This window comes from Colletotrichum karsti (genome assembly GCF_011947395.1).
Source record: "Colletotrichum karsti strain CkLH20 chromosome Unknown Scaffold22, whole genome shotgun sequence".
In the NCBI taxonomy this organism is placed as follows: domain Eukaryota; kingdom Fungi; phylum Ascomycota; class Sordariomycetes; order Glomerellales; family Glomerellaceae; genus Colletotrichum; species Colletotrichum karsti.
In genome coordinates, this window is record NW_024065922.1 from 282868 (window position 1) to 302150 (window position 19283).

Genomic DNA, 19283 nt, shown 5'->3' on the forward strand with positions numbered 1-19283 from the left:
GCAACTTCCGTCTGATGACCAATACTTTTAATCACGTCCTTTTATATACCCTAGAAGCAGAATAGACAACTTTTAATCCACCCTGACTATGCCATCTATGAAAACAATATGCTTTTGATTTCTCCAGTGTGAGAACCACTCGGTGCCCGATAATTCTGCGCCGCCTTGAAGACTACGATCAGAATAGTCCGTATCCCAAATCAGTTACGAACAGCCACCTTCTTGAGAGGCCATCCAAGAATTCCCAATGAGGAGCAGAACATGAAAGATCCAAGAAACAGAATCAAGGACTCGTATCGTCCCATGCCGTACCCAGAGCTGATCGGCTTGGTCAGGAGACCGGCGCTGATGGGACCCGTGGCAAGATTGCCGATTCCCTTTCCGAAGGCCATCATGCTGAACACAGGCGCTGGGTCGTCAGACAGGATGGCTCCGAACTTGGCCCAGAAAACGGGGAATGCGCCTGCAAACATGCCGAAGATGAGGGCGAACACTAAGAGTGTCTCCAGGGAGTGAGCAAAGCCCCAGATTGTGAATCCTGCAACCGAAGACACAAACGACGACACGAACACAAGAATGAGAACGTTGTTCGTGCGGTCCGACAGCCATCCAAAACCAAGCTGGCCAAACACCGTAGCCAAGTTGTAGACGGCCAGGATCAGAGCACCCATCGTTCCCGAGAGGCCGAGAGCCGATGCATAAGACGGCAAATACAGCGACGGGATGTAGTACGCGAACCCCTGAAACAGGTTCGAAAGCGAGAAGCACCAGAAAAGGGGCTGCTTGAAGGAACTCGCATCGAACATGCGCAATGCGCCGTGGTATGAAGGGGGGAGGCGACCCTTGAGCATCGGCATGAACGGTGCAACCAATACGAACAGAGCAACTGCGACGGCTCTCAACGTCGTGCGGTACCCATACTTCGAGAGGAGTAGCTGTAGCAGGAACGGCAGGCCAACACCGCTGCAGCCGGCGCCAGCGAAGAGAACACCGTACGCGAAGCCGCGACGAGCGACGAACCACTCATTGAGCATCCGAAGAACGGGGAAATACAACATTGAGAACCCGATTCCGTAGAGGACGCCCTGGGTGGCGATGAGCCCTTCAACGGAGTCGCAGAAGGATGCGCCGACAAGAGAGACGACGCAGATGATCCAGCCGACGACAACCATGTGTCTCTGCCAAGCGTGGAAACGTGCTACCAATGGCACCACGACGGGAGCGCCGAGGAAATAAATACTTGTTGACACTGTACCAATAACCGCGATATTGGGATTGGCCTCGAACTTCGGGTGCGACGAGTAGTACTCCTGGAAGACACCAAAAGTCAAGGGGAAACCTGTCTCGGTTAACATGGTTGACGGAAACAAGGGTTCAAGCCAATCTACCCCATAGAGCTGCTTCGACGACGAAACTCGCCATCAGAAACTTCCATGCATCGGCGCCTTTGTCCGTTGGTGGCAGGGCCTGGATCAAGTTGTTACCCTCCTCATCGTCGGTTGCGGGCGCGGAGCGCGTGGAGCGAGCACTGGGCGTGGGTTGAAGCTCGACAGACATCTTGTCTTGATCAACTGCAGTGATGAATGATACACAGTTGTCTCAACACGATGAGTTTCTCGTCAACTCCGCGAGCTTCTCATCTCTTTAAGAAGAGCTTTTAGCTTTTCAATGACTAAAACTTCGGGACCCCATCCGAGACCGGCCCCGCCTGCGGGGTCCTGACGTTAGACCGGCCGGAACGAGGGTGAAAGGGCGCACGCTACACGACAGCTTAAGCCTATCCTAGCGGCTTATCTGCACATCGTCTCAGCGGAATGGATGCTGTAGTTATGCGGTCTAATACTTATTAGACCCGACTTACCACATGAAAATATCGTGACTCACGACCACAATTGCGAGCGGCTGTCCTCGACCGGGAAGTGTTTCAAGCTTTCAGGGACACTGACTACGCTGAAGTAGGTGAATGTGGTTTGCAAGCGCGCAATTGGTGGCTGTGATTTGTTCAGTACCGAATACTCTGTGGCAGCACGACGCTGCTGCCAGCCCGTCAGTTCATAGGTCTAACCAGTATTAGTTCTGGCCTGTTGAAGCAATTAATATCTTCAATTCGTGGATTCTACTTACATTGAGATCTCCCAAAACTCCCGTCAGTCATTGAATGACTCTTTCGCCGTCCTCCTGTCATTGGTGAGATCTTGCACGTGCAAATGCAAGCGCCAAACCCCGATCTCACAGGGTGCCGGTCCCGGTACGCCTTTAAGTTGACACATCCCCAATGAGTGAACCCTGGATCTCCAGTCTTTCCACCAACGTCTCCGGGTAACTCAACAACCGGCCCGGTGGAAGAAACGTCACAGAATCTCTTCTCTAAGCTAGAGAGACTTTTTCTCAAAAGTTGGCACGAGTTCCGTCTGACAGTCAAGTCTTTATTCTCGGATATAAGCAATAGAGCCAACCGACCGGACTGCTTGATGCAACTCGTTTGAATTATTACCCTCTCTCCTCGTTATCAGTGCACCAATCGTATTACACCTTTGGAGAATACGCTCTCACGACCGCAGGCACCCAGTCAAGATGACGAGAACCGCGCACTTGGAGGACTTCGTGGTGACTGACCGCGGCGGTATTGTCGAGAACAGGCACGGCGTCCACGCTGCAGTGGTCGATGCCAACGGAAAACTTCTTTTCGCCGTCGGCAACCCTCTCAGACTCACCCTCGCCCGGTCAGCAGCCAAACCTGCCCAAGCCCTTGCGGTACTCGAGACACCCGGAATCGAACGATTTGGATTTGACGACGCGGACCTCGGTTTGATGTGCGCGTCTCATAACAGCGAGGAAAGACACATCGAGAGAGCCAGGTCGATGCTGAGCAAGGTTGGGGCCACCGAGTCGGACCTCCAATGCGGCGGACATCCCTCGATTTGCCCGAACCTCAACAAAGAATGGATCAGAGCAGACTTTGAGCCTACAGGGGTCTACAACAACTGTTCCGGAAAACATGCCGGCATGCTGGGCGGCGCGCTTGCCCTCGGTGCTGGATTTGCGGACTATCACTTGCCCAGCCATCCAATGCAGGTCAAGGTGAAGAAGGTCGTACAAGATCTAAGTGGCCTTCCCGAGGAGGAAGTCAAATGGGCCATTGACGGCTGCAATCTGCCTGCGCCTGGCCAGTCCCTGTGTTCGATGGGGCGCATGTATGCCAGCTTTGCTCAAGCGACTGATGAAGTGGGAAAACGCGCCGCCAATGTCAGCGAAAGAACACGCCTCATGGCCCAGATTTTCAACGCAATGGCCGACTATCCAGAGATGGTGGGCGGAGTAGGTCGTTTCTGCACCATCCTCATGGCTGCTTTCGAAGGTGCTCTCATCGGCAAAGTCGGTGCGGATGGTTGCTACGGAGTTGGCATCAGGGAATCAGAATATACTCGGAAACTTGGAGCGGAAGGAGCTGTTGGAATCGCAGTCAAGATCGAAGATGGCAGTCTTGAGATTCTCTATGCGGTTGTAGCAGAGATACTTGAACAGTTGCAGATTGGCTCAGTTGACTCGAGGCGGAAGCTTGCGTCTTTCCATTATCTCAAGAGGCTCAACACCATGGGGATAGAAACTGGCCAAGTGTCGCTCTCCTTCAAAGTCAGAAATTGTTAGATAGTAGATTACCAAGAAACCATGATCTAAGGATTTGCAGGAGTAGTTAACCCAAGGTACGATCACCACTTTGGATAAGCGGCCAGCTGGCTCATGTTTTATCTCAGTTCAGCTTGAAAATAGTGTTAGGTTTATTGATAATAGAGATAGGGCGTCTTTGTTAGTCGCAGACAGCCGCGAATGCTCATTTTAAGCTCATAGATAGCTTTACAACTTATTAATTTGCGTGTGATATAACATATTAACATATTCTGCGATCCATTGGCAGACATTTATCGGGACACGATATCCGCCTGGCGCACGCCAAGGACTACTAGGGAAATTCTGAGACACGCTTTTTGGCAAGCGTTCACATATCTTTAGCAATAAACGAAGAAAATATTTCCATATGCCTCGTCTAATCCCGTATGCCAAGTCTACTAGAGCGACAGTGAACTTCCATCGTCGCACTGTTACATATTTGCTTTTACACAAAGGCATCTTATCGGACCGAGTTGGTGTAACCGAAGGCGCAGAATTATCACCCTCCCTCCTCATGTCAATGTGCGCAGATCACGTGAGGAAGCGCACTAATTCATACCACCGCATTGCCTTTCGTACCCAGCGGTAGCCTGGCCTCATTCAACGTCATTGGGAGGTGAACTTTGTTGAAGATGAGTATGATATGAGCGATGTTACTCTACCGTAGCACGTCGAGTCTCATGTCTATCTCCTGTGGCTTCCTCTTGAGTCTTTGAAAGGAAATGCTATCAGACATTCAAAACTCGGCGATGGAGCCATTTCGGCCACTTCGACCTCGGCCTACGATGCCAGAACAGCCTGTTCAAACCCAAGAGACAGATCAAATCTACGATCGGGGGAAGCTAGCGAAGCCAATCGGCGCATGCGATCCTTGCCGAAGGCGGAAAGTCAAGGTCGAATAACTCAACATCCAGACATTCCACTTAAAATGATCGAGCTGACCTTAGATGCAGTGTGATGGAAAGCAGCCCAAGTGCCTCGTCTGTGAGAAAAGGGGCCATGTTTGCGCATACACCTACAACATAAAACAACGAGTGACAGTCAGTGAGAGCGAAGGGACTCAGAAGACCTATTCATCAACCGAAAGTCTCGATTTGCTGCGAACGGCCTCATACGAAGATGCCCTGGAATTATTCCACAAAATTCGACATGAGAACGGATCCAATAGCCCTGCGTTACCGCCAGTACGACCGTCCGAGCTGCAGCTTCTGAAAGGAATCATACCACGAACCCGGAACAGCTTGGAGTTTGCCCTGGCTGTGCGACATCCCATGGCTTATCCGACTCTGAATCCTATTTCGTACTATGAACTGTCTCTTGGGGACTTACTTAAACCATTGGCGATGTCTCAACCGTTCCCCGCACACGAGTATGTATGACCCTTTCGATAGCGTCAAATTGCTTTCAAACTTCTTCGTTGATAACACAAAACTCTACAAGTTGCAATGTCTTGCTGCAAAATGCTGGGACTAATCGTTCGCAGATTGTTGGACACGGAAAGACATGAACCCCTGCCCAAACGTCCAAAACTTACGCAAGGTCAAGTCAGAAACAAACATCAGCGTCGCATGGAACATTCCGCTCTTTACGATGAAAGACTGCGTCATGTCGACATCAAGCGATGGACACTTGTTCCAATACCAAACGACCTCGCTATTCGCGTCATATCACACTATTTCGACGTTTACTACGTGGAAGTCCCACTATTCAATGACGACCTCTTCATCAAAGACCTTGTTGAAGTAAATCGCCACTTTTGCTCCTCCCTTCTTGTCAACTCTCTGCTGGCTTTCGGATGTGTACGTAGTATCACCTCTTCTTCTTTCGCAACATCCGCTCACGTGGACTAGAAATGCTATTCACCTTTCGACACTAATGCATCGGCATGGGCCGATAGGTTCCATCTTCAGGCTGACCGAGAGCTTGCCAGAGGATCGCCGTCTAATACGCTTACCACCGTCGTTGCTCTACTTCTCATTGGTGTTAGTAACGTGCTAGATGGCAAAGATAAGGAGGGCTTACAGTTTCAACGAGAGTGCGTAAAGGTCGGCAAGCTTATGGGACTGTTTGGTGTGAAAACCTCAGAGAGCTCGGCAATGTCATGGCTAACTGGCTATGACGACTGGACTCGAGCTGCATCTTACACGGCCTGGGGCGTGTTCAACTGGGTATCGTAAGTCACATGTAACCATCTGTCAAGCTTTTGCTCCCAATACTAAACGCGATAGGTGCATGTCGTTACACTTTCACATCTGTGAAATCGATGAAGCACCGCTTCTCCCCAAACCCCGAGACCTTCTTGCAGAAACCCAGCCACGAAGTCTCAAAGCCATGCGAGCTGCTCGTCATGCCGAGATTCTAAGCAAGTCCGGAGAGTTTTGGGACATAGTCAAAGGTTTCCTCGTGCAATACTACGTCGAAATGAGAGCAGATCCAGCAGCTCCCGGATTCCAAGACTTTGCCGAAGCAAAGTATACACAACTACTTCATTGGGCAAGCAGCCTCCCACCTGAGCTTGAAAGAACAGATGCCAGCGACCACGATGTCGTCACGATGCAGTACGTCCGCCGTTCTTGTATCTACATCAGAGCCATCATGGCACTAACAAAAACCAGTATATACTTCCACACAGTCATCACAGATGTGTTCCGCCCCTTAATTACTTCCCCTTCCCTCAGCTCACGTGTCCGCTTCGACATCGGCCCCTTCACCAGCGCAGAAGCAATCTATGCTGCATCAATCAACCAGCTTAAGCGCCTTTGCATCATGCTCCGTCTCAAATACCCTGTAGCCAGGTTCTCCCTGATATGGCATGTCCCGGTAATTTACCTGGCAAACGCCATTTTCCAAGAAAGCGAGACGGTTGCTAGCTTGCGGTGCATAGAACAGCGTTTCTACCTGGACTTGATTCTAGCAGGTCTTTCGGATCTTTGTGTGGGCTTCGCCGTCTCTGGAATCATGGCTCGAGCAGTGGTGTACATGGCGCTTCAAAACGGTGCCATTCAGCCGGCAAGGGCGAACCGTGTACTGAAGAAGCTCAAGGAAATAGACGCTGCTCGAGAGGCTGCTCGGAGTACGTCCAGAGTGAACAGGAAGATCGACTGGTTTATGGACCTCAATCTGGCAATGACAGATGTCAAGTCGGCAAGGGCGGAGGCCATGATAGACCAACTTGAGAGCCTAATACTGTCCGGTGACCCTTCAGTCGAGGAGTCAGACAAGGAAGGCAGATCAGAATGACGACCTGAACATACCAGTCGAATTATTTTAGTAGAGTATGAATACCACTTTGGCTTCTCATCAAGTTACAATACACAAATGAGACATGTTACATGTTACCATAATAGCTACACGCCATACGTCTTCCGGGGTATCCTATTGACAATGTCCTTTCCACGACCACGATGTCTGTTCCGCCGCCAACTGAGTCCTTGGTCGTGACTGCACCGATAGCCAGTCATCCTCAACCACCGACTCCTTACCATCGCCATCTCTCAGCTGAAAGAAGAACTGCACATGCCCCCACGATAGCTCCTTATTCGAGAAATTGGCGCAGTAATTGATGATCCGGTCACGTATACATGCTGGGTGCTGCCCTGCGCCTTTACCTTGTACTATATAGTCCGTCTCCAGCTGAAATTCTTCTTGAATCCCAATCGTCTCTGCGTTCAAGGTGAGTTCGTGCTCTATCTCAATGATCCTCTTCCCCAAGATCAGCGTCACGTCCTCGGACCAGATATTGTCGCCGGGGCAGAATAGCCGATGCATCAACTTCCAAGCTGCCAGCCTCAGATCGAAAACCCGGCATTTCATGACGACGTAGGCTAGAAGCGACGTGAATCCCAGCTCCAACGCCGACTTCCCCGCGATGTTCGTCGCCTTGGTCTTCATCGAAGCCTTCGTAATCTCGGCAGCCGCTGGGATGGCCAGGTTGACTATCGCCCGAAACTTGTCGGTATGCTTGTCGTACACAAACTCGTTTTCGGGCTCGCACGTTTCGATCATGATCCTTGAGACCAACCACCGCATCTCCAACAACCTCAAAGTGTTCCGCTCGTCGGCATTTACTGGGACATACAAGTACGCCTTGAAGTGGCGAAAGCCCTCCATCCAGGATTCCAAGTCGTCGATGATGTCTTGCCGGCTCCAGTCGGGTGTCGGCTCCGGTCCTTCGTATCCGGGCTCTAATCGGCCTTCTTTCACGTCTCTTGTGAAGCGCACGACGCGAATCAGAACGATTGTGAGTTGTGCATGGCATTCGGACAAGGTCTTGACGTGATATTTTCCGGTGTATAACGACTTGCCGAGCGCCGGGAACGACGAGGGGTCTGCGCCGTAGAGGTAGGGAACGATGCTGAGATGTCGTAGTGCTGGCTGGATGTGGCTTCTGAGAAACTCCGACGCATTTTTCACCTCGTTTAGGATGTTGATACCATGTCGACAGTGCTCAACGGCGTCTTTCGGGTTCTTCCGCAACAACTCGACGCAGATAAACAGGACGCAGACGAATAGAACGAGGGCCCTGTCTGCGGTCGTCCGCAATAGTCTGATGGCCTCGTTATAGTGTTTCACTGCAAACGCGTTTCTTTCTTTCTCTAGTTCCTTAGTATCCCCTTTTTGATACCGCTTGACGAAGTCCTCGTAGAGAGAACTGACCGCCAATACCGCATGTCGTGCTACGGGTTCTTGGTTGGCGACCTGTGGGACGACGGTAGCCCAAAAGTATTTGTTCAGGGGACCGGCGAGTCCGGGGGCGGCGACTCGTTGGAAAAAGGACATTGAGCGCCTTTCGACCAAGCTGATATTGTTCAACGGTGCGAGTTCGTCATCGGTCGGGGACCTCTCCCGAAGGAGCTCCTCCCACGAATATGATGCTTTTGCTGGAGCTGCATAGCCATCACACTTGCGCCCCGTGGTTACACATCTCGCGCAGGCTGGTCGGCGCTCGTCGCACTTGATTCTACGGACTCTAGTGACAGTTAGCATGCGAAGACAGCCTCGAGGGGACCGGCAGAGAACATACTTGCACGTGATGCAACCGGTCTTCACCTTCTGAGTACCGCTTCGAGGCATGGGCGTTTTATCTAGGGCGCCAAAAGCCGTAGACCATCAGTTTAAAAACGCTCGGATTCAACTCCGGTCGACGGAATGCAGCTTGCGGAGTGCGATAAAGACAGCTAGCATGATCCGCGACATGGATCTGGTCAAGATCTAGGGCGCGTTCTTAAGTAATAGGGAAAGTATTATGCTCCGCGCTCAGACGAACGTTACCGATGATCCGAGTTTGCGTCAAAATTCGAGCTTCTACCGAATTGGGCACGTTCATGCTTGGACTAAAGTTGATGCTGCAACATCAGATGTCGCGGGGCATTTGCGAACAGACCAATCACGAAGTCAGGAGGTCAAGTCAAATTCAACGGGCGAGTACTTAAATTCCTTCATCTGTTGTTTGCCGTCATAGTCAAATTATCAAAGTGACGTGATTACCTGATGCTCCGCCGGTTAACGGCAACTTCATAACATCTCTTTAGGCTACCTAACAAGTAGTTTGAAGTTTGTAGCTATTGATTGATCGTTGCTAATCTACACTGTAGCGAATTCTCACCTGGTCTTCTTGCAAGATGTTTGTCACGGATAGGTACCTTGCCAGGTGCCTAACCTCAAGAAAATGAGGATATCCACCGACATCAGTCTTCTCTCTCCAATGTCGCGCACGGTAGCTGTCATCCTATAGCAAAATTCCCTTGTTTTCCTGGTTCATAATGTTCTTTCTCAAAATCGAATTTCTTTCGTCTCCGTCAGACTTGACAGCTGGAATCCAGAAACACTAGTCGGAGTAAGCACTCCCAAAAGCCTGTTTCCAACCATCTTCATCTTTGTTTGTGAATTTCCGTCCCACCAACCGCGTTCTGAGTAAATCAAATCGAATGGCGTATGTTAGCTTATCGACGGAACTGAGCTTGTCAACGACACTTTTGAGGTCAGCTGCAGTCGTTGGCTGCGCCAAATGAAGCGCGATATTTGCGACGGCCATGCCTAGCTCAAAGTCGAGGGTATGAATCGCACGATGCGCCTCATTGAGGTTTCCAGGATAATCAAGTCCTAGCAGAAGGCAGCACGGCTGCATGATGCAGTCGGCAAATGCATTGTGACCACTCTTCTCGCCATTGCCATAAGCAAGTATGCTTTCTCGTGCATTCCGTATGGGCTCGTACACCGCATCCATTGCTGTGACTATGTCTGACTTTTTCAGATTGTCATCAGATGGTTTGATTGTGTCCTTGAAAGTAAGGAGACATCTGGCAAAATGCTTGTCTTCTGCCAAATCCTCGTCCATGAAGCGCTTGAGAACAAGGCGGTCCTTTGGACTGAGGGTGTCAGCTTGTATCTCTGCGTCTTCCGTGACCATTCGGTCGATGTTGATCTGAGAATGCAGTTCCTTGTCGTGGGCGACTTGTTCGGACATTCCATCCCAAGTCAGGCCGTTGGATCCAAATTGGAGCTCTGGAAGAATGAGTCCCTTCTCCCGTGCCGCCCTCACTTGAGCGATCAGCTTCTTCAAATATTTCTCTGCGGCCGCGAGTGGAATGAACGGCTCTGCTGCAAGCTGGGGCCGAGGAAGGTCATTAGGATCCTGACGATCGCAATTGAACACGGGAGGGTGTCGTTCGAGTTGGCGTGGTGTGGTGTCAATGACAAGATGGTCTGTCCAGGGAGCTCGAGCCCGTGCCTGAGGAGAAGTCCAGAGTTGAATCTCCTCGGAATCGTAAGGGTCCAAGTCATCACGGAGACGTGTGTTGGCATGGACAGACGTGCTGGCAACGACGTGGGTCGTATTCCATGTCCAGTTCTTATGGACGATAATGGGCCGATACAATTCTCCAGGAACGTCCTCTCCTCTGGCTCCGCTGTTGATGTACACTGGGAAACCTAGTGTATAGACGTCCGGAAGCATTAAAGATTTCGTGATATCTTCCGATCGCAAAGCGCGAGGCCCATAGTGAGCCGGCATGGTAAGTTGGGACCCATGGAATGAAGGAGGAACAATCTCAATCCATTCATCCGCCTTGAAGTCCATTGTCTTGACTAGACGCATGACCTTCTCGCAGTCAATGTCGTCATCCTTGATTGTGAACGCCATCGGCCGGCCTCGTTTGGTATCTCGGATATGCATGGCGTAAACATATCTGAAGATGTGAATGTACGCTGCCAGGGAGTGATTCTCGTGAAACCTGAAGTAGTGCGGCGCATACAATAGGAAGTAAGCCAACTTAGTCGTTGGAACCTTTTGTGAAAAGGCAGCACCCAGTTCTTTCTCATGATCAACGTCGTAGAAGTAGCGATAGTAGACGATGCACATTGACAAGGCAAAAGTTGGCTGCACCAAGTCTCGAGGATACTTGGAAAGGAAAGACTGTATCTCATCCATAAGTACCTCTGGAATAGCTTTGTTCGCAATCTTGGGCATCATCAAGCGGAAAAGCTTCTAGTTGTCCGGCTTGGTGTTGTCAAAAGCGGCATAGTCTGGAACCGCATAGCGGTCTTTGACGAAGACAGAGAATGGGCGACCGAGCACGAAGTCGTCGTCTTGATCAGTCAAGTACTCTGCAACCGAGTGAGAGGCTGCGAATTCGAAGTTGACTCCATGTCGCTCCGCCACCTTATGATTGAGGGTTTGGATCTTGAGAAAGGTAATCTGGCCTGTGCAGAGCATGTCGCAGGTAGGCACAACGAGTCCGAGAGCTACGCCCTTGTGAAAGCTGTCGGACGTCTTGGTCATGCCCCCGCTGTAATTGTTCTCGAGGTCTGAAACGACACAAGCTGTCGTTTTGGTCCGAATGAAGACGGGATTGATGTTGGTACTGTCGATTCCGGCGTAAAATGACTTTTTGGGCAGTCTACCCTTCAGTTGGGACTGCTCGAGGTGTTTGTACTGGTTGCGAGCTCGGTCCATGAGCTCAAGCCGAACGAAGTTTGTGCTATCTTTCAGAACCCGCCATGAAAGCATTACTCGGTTGGATTGGTGACGTCGTTCGGTGAATTGAATGAAGGATGGCAAGTTGAGTCGCTGTCTTTTGCTCCTCCCGTGATCATCTTCGTCGGCCATGGTGGGCAAATGGGTATAGCAGCAATGCGGAAAATGGGGTGGAAGAAGACCGCAGTAGTGATGAGCAAGTTCGATATGCCGAGGCCGGGGCGTTGGCAAATGATGACAACAAGTGTATGGCCGAATGGAGAAGAGGTCTCAACGACGGAGTTGACCTGTGGCGAAACAAAATGGATGAACGTTGCGAGGAAGAATACGTGTTGCGGTAATGTCAAGGTCGTGGCTTCAGAAAACTGTGGCCTATATTTGCAGTTAGTGCCAAAGAGATATCAGAACGTGGAATAGAGGACCGACTAACCAGTGATCGCTCAACGAAAGCGGACTTTTCCAGAGAATTCGTGCTGGCCGTGGAACCCCGAGAGACCCTAGGCTTGAGATCGGAGCCAGAGAGAAGATATTCGGAAGGAGCCACAGGCGGGCAATGCGATTGACGATGGAGGGAAAGAGGTGAGAAAAGGAAAACCCCCGGTGAAGGCTCGATTCGCGAGATTGTCCAAGAATCTAACCTAGTCAGCTTGACAGCGGAAGGAACGAGATGGAGGTTGTCGCGAAGCAGATGTCTGGAGAAAGGTGAAGAGGAAAGGAAGTGACGGGAAACAAATGGAAAGTGGTAACCTACTTGGGCAAGAGAAGATCGTATATTCCTTGCCAACCGATTCCATGAGGCAGTCGCGGTTGTGGCTTGACGAAAGGAAGAACTGAGAAGCCTGCAAGAGGCTGTGGCAGACGATTTGGAAGCAGATGAAAAGTGAGCAGTGAGTTACCGGTCAAAAGGGAAGGCGGCAGTATATGATATTGCCCAACCAAGGCGAAAAGAGTCGGGCGGTGTGTGGATGAAAAGAGGATTAACTGATTTGACTAAAAAAGCGCGTGTAATGGTTGTAACCCGGGCTTTTAGGGAAGTCACCAACTCATTAAAGCAGCGAAGCTCAAGTTCTAACAGATAGAGAATCGTGTGGAAACCGCAAACAAAGGCGCATGAGCTGGTATCTGATGCCGATGGCAAGAGTCTAGCATCCATGAAAACAAACCATAGCCAAAACACCAACAATACCATCACCATCTACACAGGATCAACCTCAGCATCATCAACAACACCCTCAACACCACCGCCCGCTTTCTCTTCGGGTCCCCAAGCCTCAGGGCCGACAAACCTCTTCGGCCAAATATTCATCGCCGTCTTCAACCCATCCCCCAAAGGCAACCCAGCATGCACCGTCCTCGGATCCCCCGTCCCGTTCGGAAACAAATTCACCCAGAACAAAGCATTCCCCCTCACCGGCCGAAACGCGATACCCCCGTCCTCGTGCCTCCTCCACAACCTCTCCCCGGCCAGGTCCTGCGGCGCCACCGCCTCGATCTTCGGAAACCACGTCTCGCCCTCAGTGCACCCGTCCTCCAGAATCGCAAAGAAGCTCGCGATCCGGTTCCACCGCCGCCGCCGACGCGTCGCGACGTCCGGCTGAAAGTCGTCGTACCAGTCATGGTGGACGTTGAACCGCTGGCCGGTCGTGTACCGCACCAGCTGCGGCGCGCCGATCTCGTCGCGCCCGGGGGCCAGCATGGTGCCCATGAAGGCCTCGGCGCGGGCGAGGACGCACTGCACGACGGGGGCGTCGAGGGGCAGGCCGGCGGACGAGGAGGTGCGGTCGGGGGTCCCCTGGGTGCGGCCGTTTTTGTAGACGTGGGAGGGTTTGAAGGCGGGCTCGCCGGCCTCGAGGAGGGCGGGGATGTCGCGGTCGAGGTTGAGGAAGTTGTGGATGTAGATCACGAGGGGGTCGAGGGAGACGATTTGGGTGGTGTAGTTTTGGGGGAGGCAGGTGAACTTCGCGAGCTGGGGGTCCTCTTGCGGCGGGAGGGTGTCGTTTGTGAGGGGTTGTGGGTTTTTGGTGTTGAATGGGATGACGTCGAGGGCGCTTGTGATGTTGAGGTTTTGTAGATGTGGCAGGGTTACTGCGACGAGGCCGGTGTAGGCTGAGAGGCCTAGGAGTTTGGCGATGAAGCTGGCCATCTTGCTGTCGAGAATGTTCGCAACTTAATTCAAAAACATCGGACAGCAAAGACAGCGTCACGTCGCGTCAGCGAGGGCGACGTGCCACTCAAATACCGTGTCCTGAAGACCACTTTCATTCCGAATACCCGTCCACGTCTCCTACTGCGCATCAGATAGATCAATGGAGCGTCGTCCTCCGAAGATGCGGAGAAGGTATCCGTCGGCCGGCTGATTGGAGCTCGCGCCAAGGTCGCCAAGGACTCCCCTGCCGTCCCTCCACCACGCCAGGTTCTTGTCTCGCCGAGGCTTTCCGGGGTAAGGTGTACAGATGATGAGATTCATTCTGACAGAAGAAAATGTTCTCTTGTGATAGACGGATCACTTCGCAGTTACATAGTGTACAAGCCTACAATGCTCTCCTACAGCAACCACAGCAAAATGTCCTGTGCCTCCCAATTGCGAGCTTCCCAAACGTTCGAATCCCAGACTGCCGGGCATTGTACACTGCCGCCGGGGAGGAAAGCAGCAACTTTCTGTTGTTGAATGTTCGCAATTCAGGTCGCCGAAACAAAAGCGGGTATGGCGGTATGTATCAACAAACGCCGAAAATGTATCGCGAGAAAATGTCCCAACCAGAATCGCAGATACCACGAATTACGCCTCTCCATATTCGACTCCGCGCGCAGCTTAGATCTGGCTGTGGCGAGCGCGCTTTCGTGCGCTTCCCTGAGACGACGAAGGGTGCAACTTCTCGTTGCGCTCCCTCTTGAGCTTCTCGTCGAGAACACGAGCTGTTCACTGTTAGCACCGAGCCCGCGGAACCGCGAACAACAAGAGACGTACTAAGAACATCGTATCCGAACTGGGGGTACTCCAAGCACAGAGAGCGGAACTCCTCCTCGGCCTCGGCACGGAGGGTGTGCGAGCGGGTGGCCCAGAAGCTGGCGACGGGTGCGCGGATGGTGGTATCGTCCTTGGAGGTGTAGGCGTAGACGTAGCGGGCGTAGGCGATCTCGCCCTTGGCCGTCGAGTTGACGCAGTGGATCTTGGAGCTGGCGAGCGAGCGCAGGCCGGGCATGCCAAACTTCTCGGCCAGTGTGTAGACGCGCGCGTGCTTCAGCAGCTGAGTGCCGTCCGAGTCGACGTCTGGTGTCGAGGGGTCGACTTCGAGGGTGCGCGAGCCGGCGACCTTGCGGGGGAAGTACTCGCCCGTGTAGAGGTACTCCAGGAAGCAGCCAACGGCGTCGAGCTCCTCGCCGATGAGCTCAACCTGTCGGGGCTGTGGGGGTTCGTCAGTCGACCGTAGACAAGGCGCGGCGCAGAATACTCACGCTGCCGTCGTCGCTAAACTGAGCGCATGCCTCCTTGAAGAATGGGCTCTGGACGAGGAGGGCTTGATGGGCGGTGAGGATGGCCTCGGTTTCGGCAGCGCCAACGAGAATGGTCACGACCGGGCTCGACAGGTAGCTGACGAAAGTGGTGCGCGGCTCGACGGGGTCGGTCTCGCCGCCCTCAGGGAAGGGAAGCTCCTCGGCGTTGGCATTATCACCGCCCTCGGCGCCCTCAGCCATCTCGACATCGCCGCCGGGGTTGGCGGAAGCCTCCTCGGCAATCTCAACGTCCGGGTTAAATTCGTCGGCCATTGCGGCGGTTTGCGATCGTGCGGTAGTGGCGGGTGTTTCGGTGAGAGGAGTGGAATCGAGAGCTCTTTCGGGCGCGGTTCGTCTGGTCGCAAACCGGTCAATTGATCGTCAGGATATTCGCAGCGAAACGAGCGCGTAAGGAAATGCGAAAAATGAGCGTGGAAAGTGTGAGGATGATCGAATTGATCGACCGCAAGCGGGAGAGAAGAAGGTGCACGTCGCAAAAATCAGCCGAAAACACAACTCTGTTCCAGGTTTGGGGAAGCTGGGAAAGGAAGCTCAGGCCAAGGAAGCTGCGCCGCGCCTGCACCACCACGCTGAACTGAACCGCAGCTTCCTCCTCAGTTCTGAGTTCATGAGCACGGGCCACTCCAATTGACGACTGAGGCAACGAGGAAATGTGGGACATGGGCAGTTCACAGTGTTCGTTTCCACAGGCAACGGCCCCACGACAGCACCCAACAACCAGTGACAACACCAGGCTCCCCTGCCAAGCGGGGCGCTCGATAAGATGTGGATGTTGGGATAACGCCATTGAGTTTATCGATAAGAGCACATCCAGACCAGAGCTGTCCCTTTGCTGCACACGTCATGGCATCTTTACCTACCTTACCTTAGGAACGTGGGTGGACTGCTCACATAAGTAATTGTGCCACTTTGAAGAATAATCTCTCGCCATCGACATAATCCATCCGAAAATATTCTCCAACACCAACGCCGGGTATCATGGGTTCGCGAGGTACATGTTTAGCAAATAACCCGCCTATTAATGCTCAGCCGAATTCCCCCAATGCAATGCCCCAAAGTCGTGGCATGGTATGGCACCCAGAGTACACCGCCGCAATGCAATTCAATCATGCGCCCAAGTCCTTCAAATGCCGCCAGAATATTGCAAATTCAACAGAAAGGCTCCCTTGCCTCTATTATCGCTTCAGTTCCGCTCGTTCTCTTTCCCGGCGAGTGCCTTCTCTTTCGGTTTGCGATTCAACGACAGCGATGTTATAGCTGGTTGCAGAACCCCCCTAGGTTGCTCGGCTTTGAGCTCCTCCCAGTGTTTCTTCAGCTCTTCCTCTGTCACCTGCAGCTCGAAGTTGGTCAGGAAGCAAAAGTTGATCTCAAGCCGAGCTAATTCGGACTCGCTGACACCCCCTACCCTAGAGAACTTGGTGTGCGGGTAGCTGAGGTCCTCCAACGCCTTCATGGCTACCCTTAATCCTGCCAGCACCAACCGGTGTGCGTTTCGCCTCGTGACGGGTATCGTTCGTTCTTCGACTGCGAGCCGGTGGATGTACAGACTGGTCGCGAGGTAAACGCCCGTGGTCATCGGACAGAACTTATGTATCCGTCCGAGATAATCCTCGATACTGATTGCCGGAGGTTTCTTGGAATAAAACTTGCGCGTGATGGCGCTGTGCTGCACATTTAATGGCTGCGAGTTCTCGCCCACGATGACGTAGGGTTCGGGTGGTCTTGACGGCGCAGGAGACGCTGGCGTTTGCGTCTGCCTCAAGTGAACACCGTCTATCGGCTGCGTCACCGAGACGCTCGAACCGCTGGTGTGAGAAATCATTGGAGGTCGGCGTGGAGATGGAGATGCGTGCGCAGTAGCCATGGCCGCCTCGGCTTCCTGACGCATTCTCGCCAGGTTCTTTTCTGAATTTGTCCGTATTAATTCCTTTTCCGCCGCCATTCCTCTCATATTAGGCAAGGTCGGGCTCGTCGGTGGGGGTGTCGGTGGTATATCGCCCGTTATGCGAACAAGCGCCTCGATGCCGCCACTGAGCAGCCTCATGGCCAACCTTGGAGGTAGCTTCGACACATCTTCGTTTTCGGGTACGTTCGGCGGGCTCTCGCTGGCGGCAACGGCAAGCCCCGGGTCCAACGAAGGGTTCGGTGGAGGCGGAAGCTCGGGTACATCGCTCGAATCCGACCCGGGACGCGGCGAAGTAACGCCGTCTTCTGGATTGGGCGTCATGGTTATCGTGATTCGCTCCTGGAGATCAGAGCAAGGTCTAGAGGAAGGCGCGAATGACGTAGTGGCGATATGGGAGAAGTGTGTGTCGATGGATGCGGGTTAGGCAGTGACAAGTATCTGACCCTAAAAGAAGACGGAGATTCGCGGTTTGCACCTTGGGGAAGGGCTGTCTGGTTCGTGTGGTGTTGGGCGGTTTTTGCCAAAGATCATAATCTCGAGTTTTACCCTCATAGAGTCGCAGTCGTTCCTCGGCCTGATTCGGCTTGGCGGGAGCCGGGATATCTCGCGGGGGCAGGTGACCCTCTGGCTGGGCTTATGGAAGGCGTGTCTTCGGAGGCGTTCTGGGACAGGCTAACTGATTGTCTCGTGAAAAGAAAACGGCGGGAGCTGGAGACCCAGAGGTGGTTCGATTAAAAATGGACTTGTGGCCGTTCGCTTGCGGCAGATGGAGGGGAGAACGGTAGGGCAAAGTGCGGCGCCCGTCGGGCGACGTTGCTCTGGGCTGTTCGAGGACCAGGGGTTTTGGAGGCGGTCGGAATTGAAGGACGGCGTCTGGCGGCTGAAAGATGCGTCTGGAGTGGGATTCTGATCAAAGCAGGTGGTTCTGGTGTCAATCTGTTGTTGTCTTGGTTGGGGCGACGTCGTTGGTGGTTCTGGTGGCTCTGAAGGTGGTGTTGGCGGTGGTGGTCTCGACCTACTCGGCCCAAATGAATGGCAAGACTGGCAGCGGCAGCGCACAATCTTTCTGCTGATCTCGAAGCTAGTGCGGGGAATTGCAGGCATGCGGCAGGCGAAGAAGCAGCAGAGGGCACGGCATCCCCGTCGGGGTGGAGGGATCGGCGATCGTCTCAAGTCGAGGTGCTGCAAGGTGCTGCAATAAACGCACAAGCACTGGACGAATAGGTGTGTAGGGTGCGCTTCGGAGACGCGGGACGGGTGATGAGCTGTTGGAGACCGCGCTGGAGGAGGCGAGACGAATTCTTGGAGCAGACTGGATCGCCTACAAGTCGTCTGCAGGGACGGGATGAAGACAGAACAACACGATTTCGGTGGCGTTGGACGACGCCCGTCCAGCTGTTGCGGACCTGGCCGTGGCCGTCGGAGGCACGAAGCAAAAGCAGGCGAGCGAGCGGCGGACGGGGGCACAATGCAGGGGATTCGGAGTCGGCGTCGGCGTGGACAGTGGGATGGTCCCGTCGTCTTCGTGGATGCCGGGGCGACTGACTAGGTATCAGTAGCGATGCAGGTTGCCTTGGGTATGATGAATGTTGGTATAATATTGCGTAAGTCTAGACAAGAAGCGGCGGACGAGAGGTTTGTTGGTGTCTTGTCGTCGCCGGGTGACGTTGAAGAGAGCAAATGGATGGGAGACGGAGGAGGGTAGCAGAATTATATCACGACCGAGATTTTTGGAGAAATTTCCGGGAAGAGGGGATATCGCTGGCTGTGGAGGAAGGAAGTGCCTGTGAGGCGAGCGGAGTGGAGAGCCGTGGGCCCGGCGGTAGGAGGGGTCAGGCAATCCGAGGAAAGAGCGTGAAGAATGTGAACCTGATGGAAGACGAGAAGAGAAGGGTCCTTCCTCTTGAGCATCCTACCTTGTTTTGATTTCTTCCTGTCGTTCCTTCCTACCGTTTTCTTTACGTTCCTTCCTCCTTCCCCCGGTCTTTCTACCACATTAGAGGTAATCACCATCAAAAGGCAGGAATGACCTTGAGCCGCGGCTTTAGTCGCCTTGCGACCCCAGCAGTTACACCCAAACATAAGTCGTGTACATGAGGGGTTTCCCTGGCCATATCAGCTGGTGTTTTGGGGGCTTCAAGGGCCGATAGGAACGGGAAATGCCCATTTTGCCCAATCTCAAGCTCCATTTCCACGAGGTTTGCACTTTCCCCTCAG

At 53.0% G+C, this 19283-nt stretch overlaps 9 protein-coding genes across 9 annotated transcripts; 2 read left to right on the forward strand and 7 right to left on the reverse strand.

The window, feature by feature from the left end:
- Positions 1–200: 200 nt before the first annotated feature.
- Positions 201–1557, reverse strand: CkaCkLH20_07130 (uncharacterized protein; the record flags this gene model as incomplete). Its single annotated transcript, XM_038889847.1, has 2 exons — positions 201–1339; positions 1416–1557. 2 exons carry the CDS (start codon positions 1555–1557, stop codon positions 201–203), a joined length of 1281 nt encoding a protein of 426 aa, XP_038744771.1.
- Positions 1558–2574: 1017 nt separating this feature from the next.
- CkaCkLH20_07131 (l-asparaginase ii) lies at positions 2575–3648 on the forward strand (the record flags this gene model as incomplete). The annotated part of the gene is made up of 1 exon (XM_038889848.1): positions 2575–3648. The coding sequence occupies one exon, from the start codon at positions 2575–2577 to the stop codon at positions 3646–3648; it is 1074 nt and encodes a 357-aa protein (XP_038744772.1).
- Positions 3649–5237: 1589 nt separating this feature from the next.
- On the forward strand, positions 5238–6909 carry CkaCkLH20_07132 (uncharacterized protein; the record flags this gene model as incomplete). Its single annotated transcript, XM_038889849.1, has 4 exons — positions 5238–5468; positions 5520–5842; positions 5898–6227; positions 6285–6909. The coding sequence occupies 4 exons, from the start codon at positions 5238–5240 to the stop codon at positions 6907–6909; spliced, it is 1509 nt and encodes a 502-aa protein (XP_038744773.1).
- An 88-nt stretch (positions 6910–6997) lies between these two features.
- Positions 6998–8742, reverse strand: CkaCkLH20_07133 (C6 zinc finger domain protein; the record flags this gene model as incomplete). Its single annotated transcript, XM_038889850.1, has 3 exons — positions 6998–7110; positions 7278–8638; positions 8693–8742. The coding sequence occupies 3 exons, from the start codon at positions 8740–8742 to the stop codon at positions 6998–7000; spliced, it is 1524 nt and encodes a 507-aa protein (XP_038744774.1).
- Positions 8743–9496: 754 nt separating this feature from the next.
- CkaCkLH20_07134 (uncharacterized protein) lies at positions 9497–11029 on the reverse strand (the record flags this gene model as incomplete). The annotated part of the gene is made up of 1 exon (XM_038889851.1): positions 9497–11029. One exon carries the CDS (start codon positions 11027–11029, stop codon positions 9497–9499), a length of 1533 nt encoding a protein of 510 aa, XP_038744775.1.
- A 126-nt stretch (positions 11030–11155) lies between these two features.
- Positions 11156–11776, reverse strand: CkaCkLH20_07135 (uncharacterized protein; the record flags this gene model as incomplete). Its single annotated transcript, XM_038889852.1, has 1 exon — positions 11156–11776. One exon carries the CDS (start codon positions 11774–11776, stop codon positions 11156–11158), a length of 621 nt encoding a protein of 206 aa, XP_038744776.1.
- A 1063-nt stretch (positions 11777–12839) lies between these two features.
- On the reverse strand, positions 12840–13787 carry CkaCkLH20_07136 (uncharacterized protein; the record flags this gene model as incomplete). Its single annotated transcript, XM_038889853.1, has 1 exon — positions 12840–13787. The coding sequence occupies one exon, from the start codon at positions 13785–13787 to the stop codon at positions 12840–12842; it is 948 nt and encodes a 315-aa protein (XP_038744777.1).
- Positions 13788–14456: 669 nt separating this feature from the next.
- On the reverse strand, positions 14457–15412 carry CkaCkLH20_07137 (uncharacterized protein; the record flags this gene model as incomplete). Its single annotated transcript, XM_038889854.1, has 3 exons — positions 14457–14560; positions 14613–15048; positions 15101–15412. The coding sequence occupies 3 exons, from the start codon at positions 15410–15412 to the stop codon at positions 14457–14459; spliced, it is 852 nt and encodes a 283-aa protein (XP_038744778.1).
- Positions 15413–16343: 931 nt separating this feature from the next.
- CkaCkLH20_07138 (cyclin) lies at positions 16344–17387 on the reverse strand (the record flags this gene model as incomplete). Its single annotated transcript, XM_038889855.1, has 1 exon — positions 16344–17387. One exon carries the CDS (start codon positions 17385–17387, stop codon positions 16344–16346), a length of 1044 nt encoding a protein of 347 aa, XP_038744779.1.
- Between the last annotated feature and the right edge of the window lie 1896 nt (positions 17388–19283).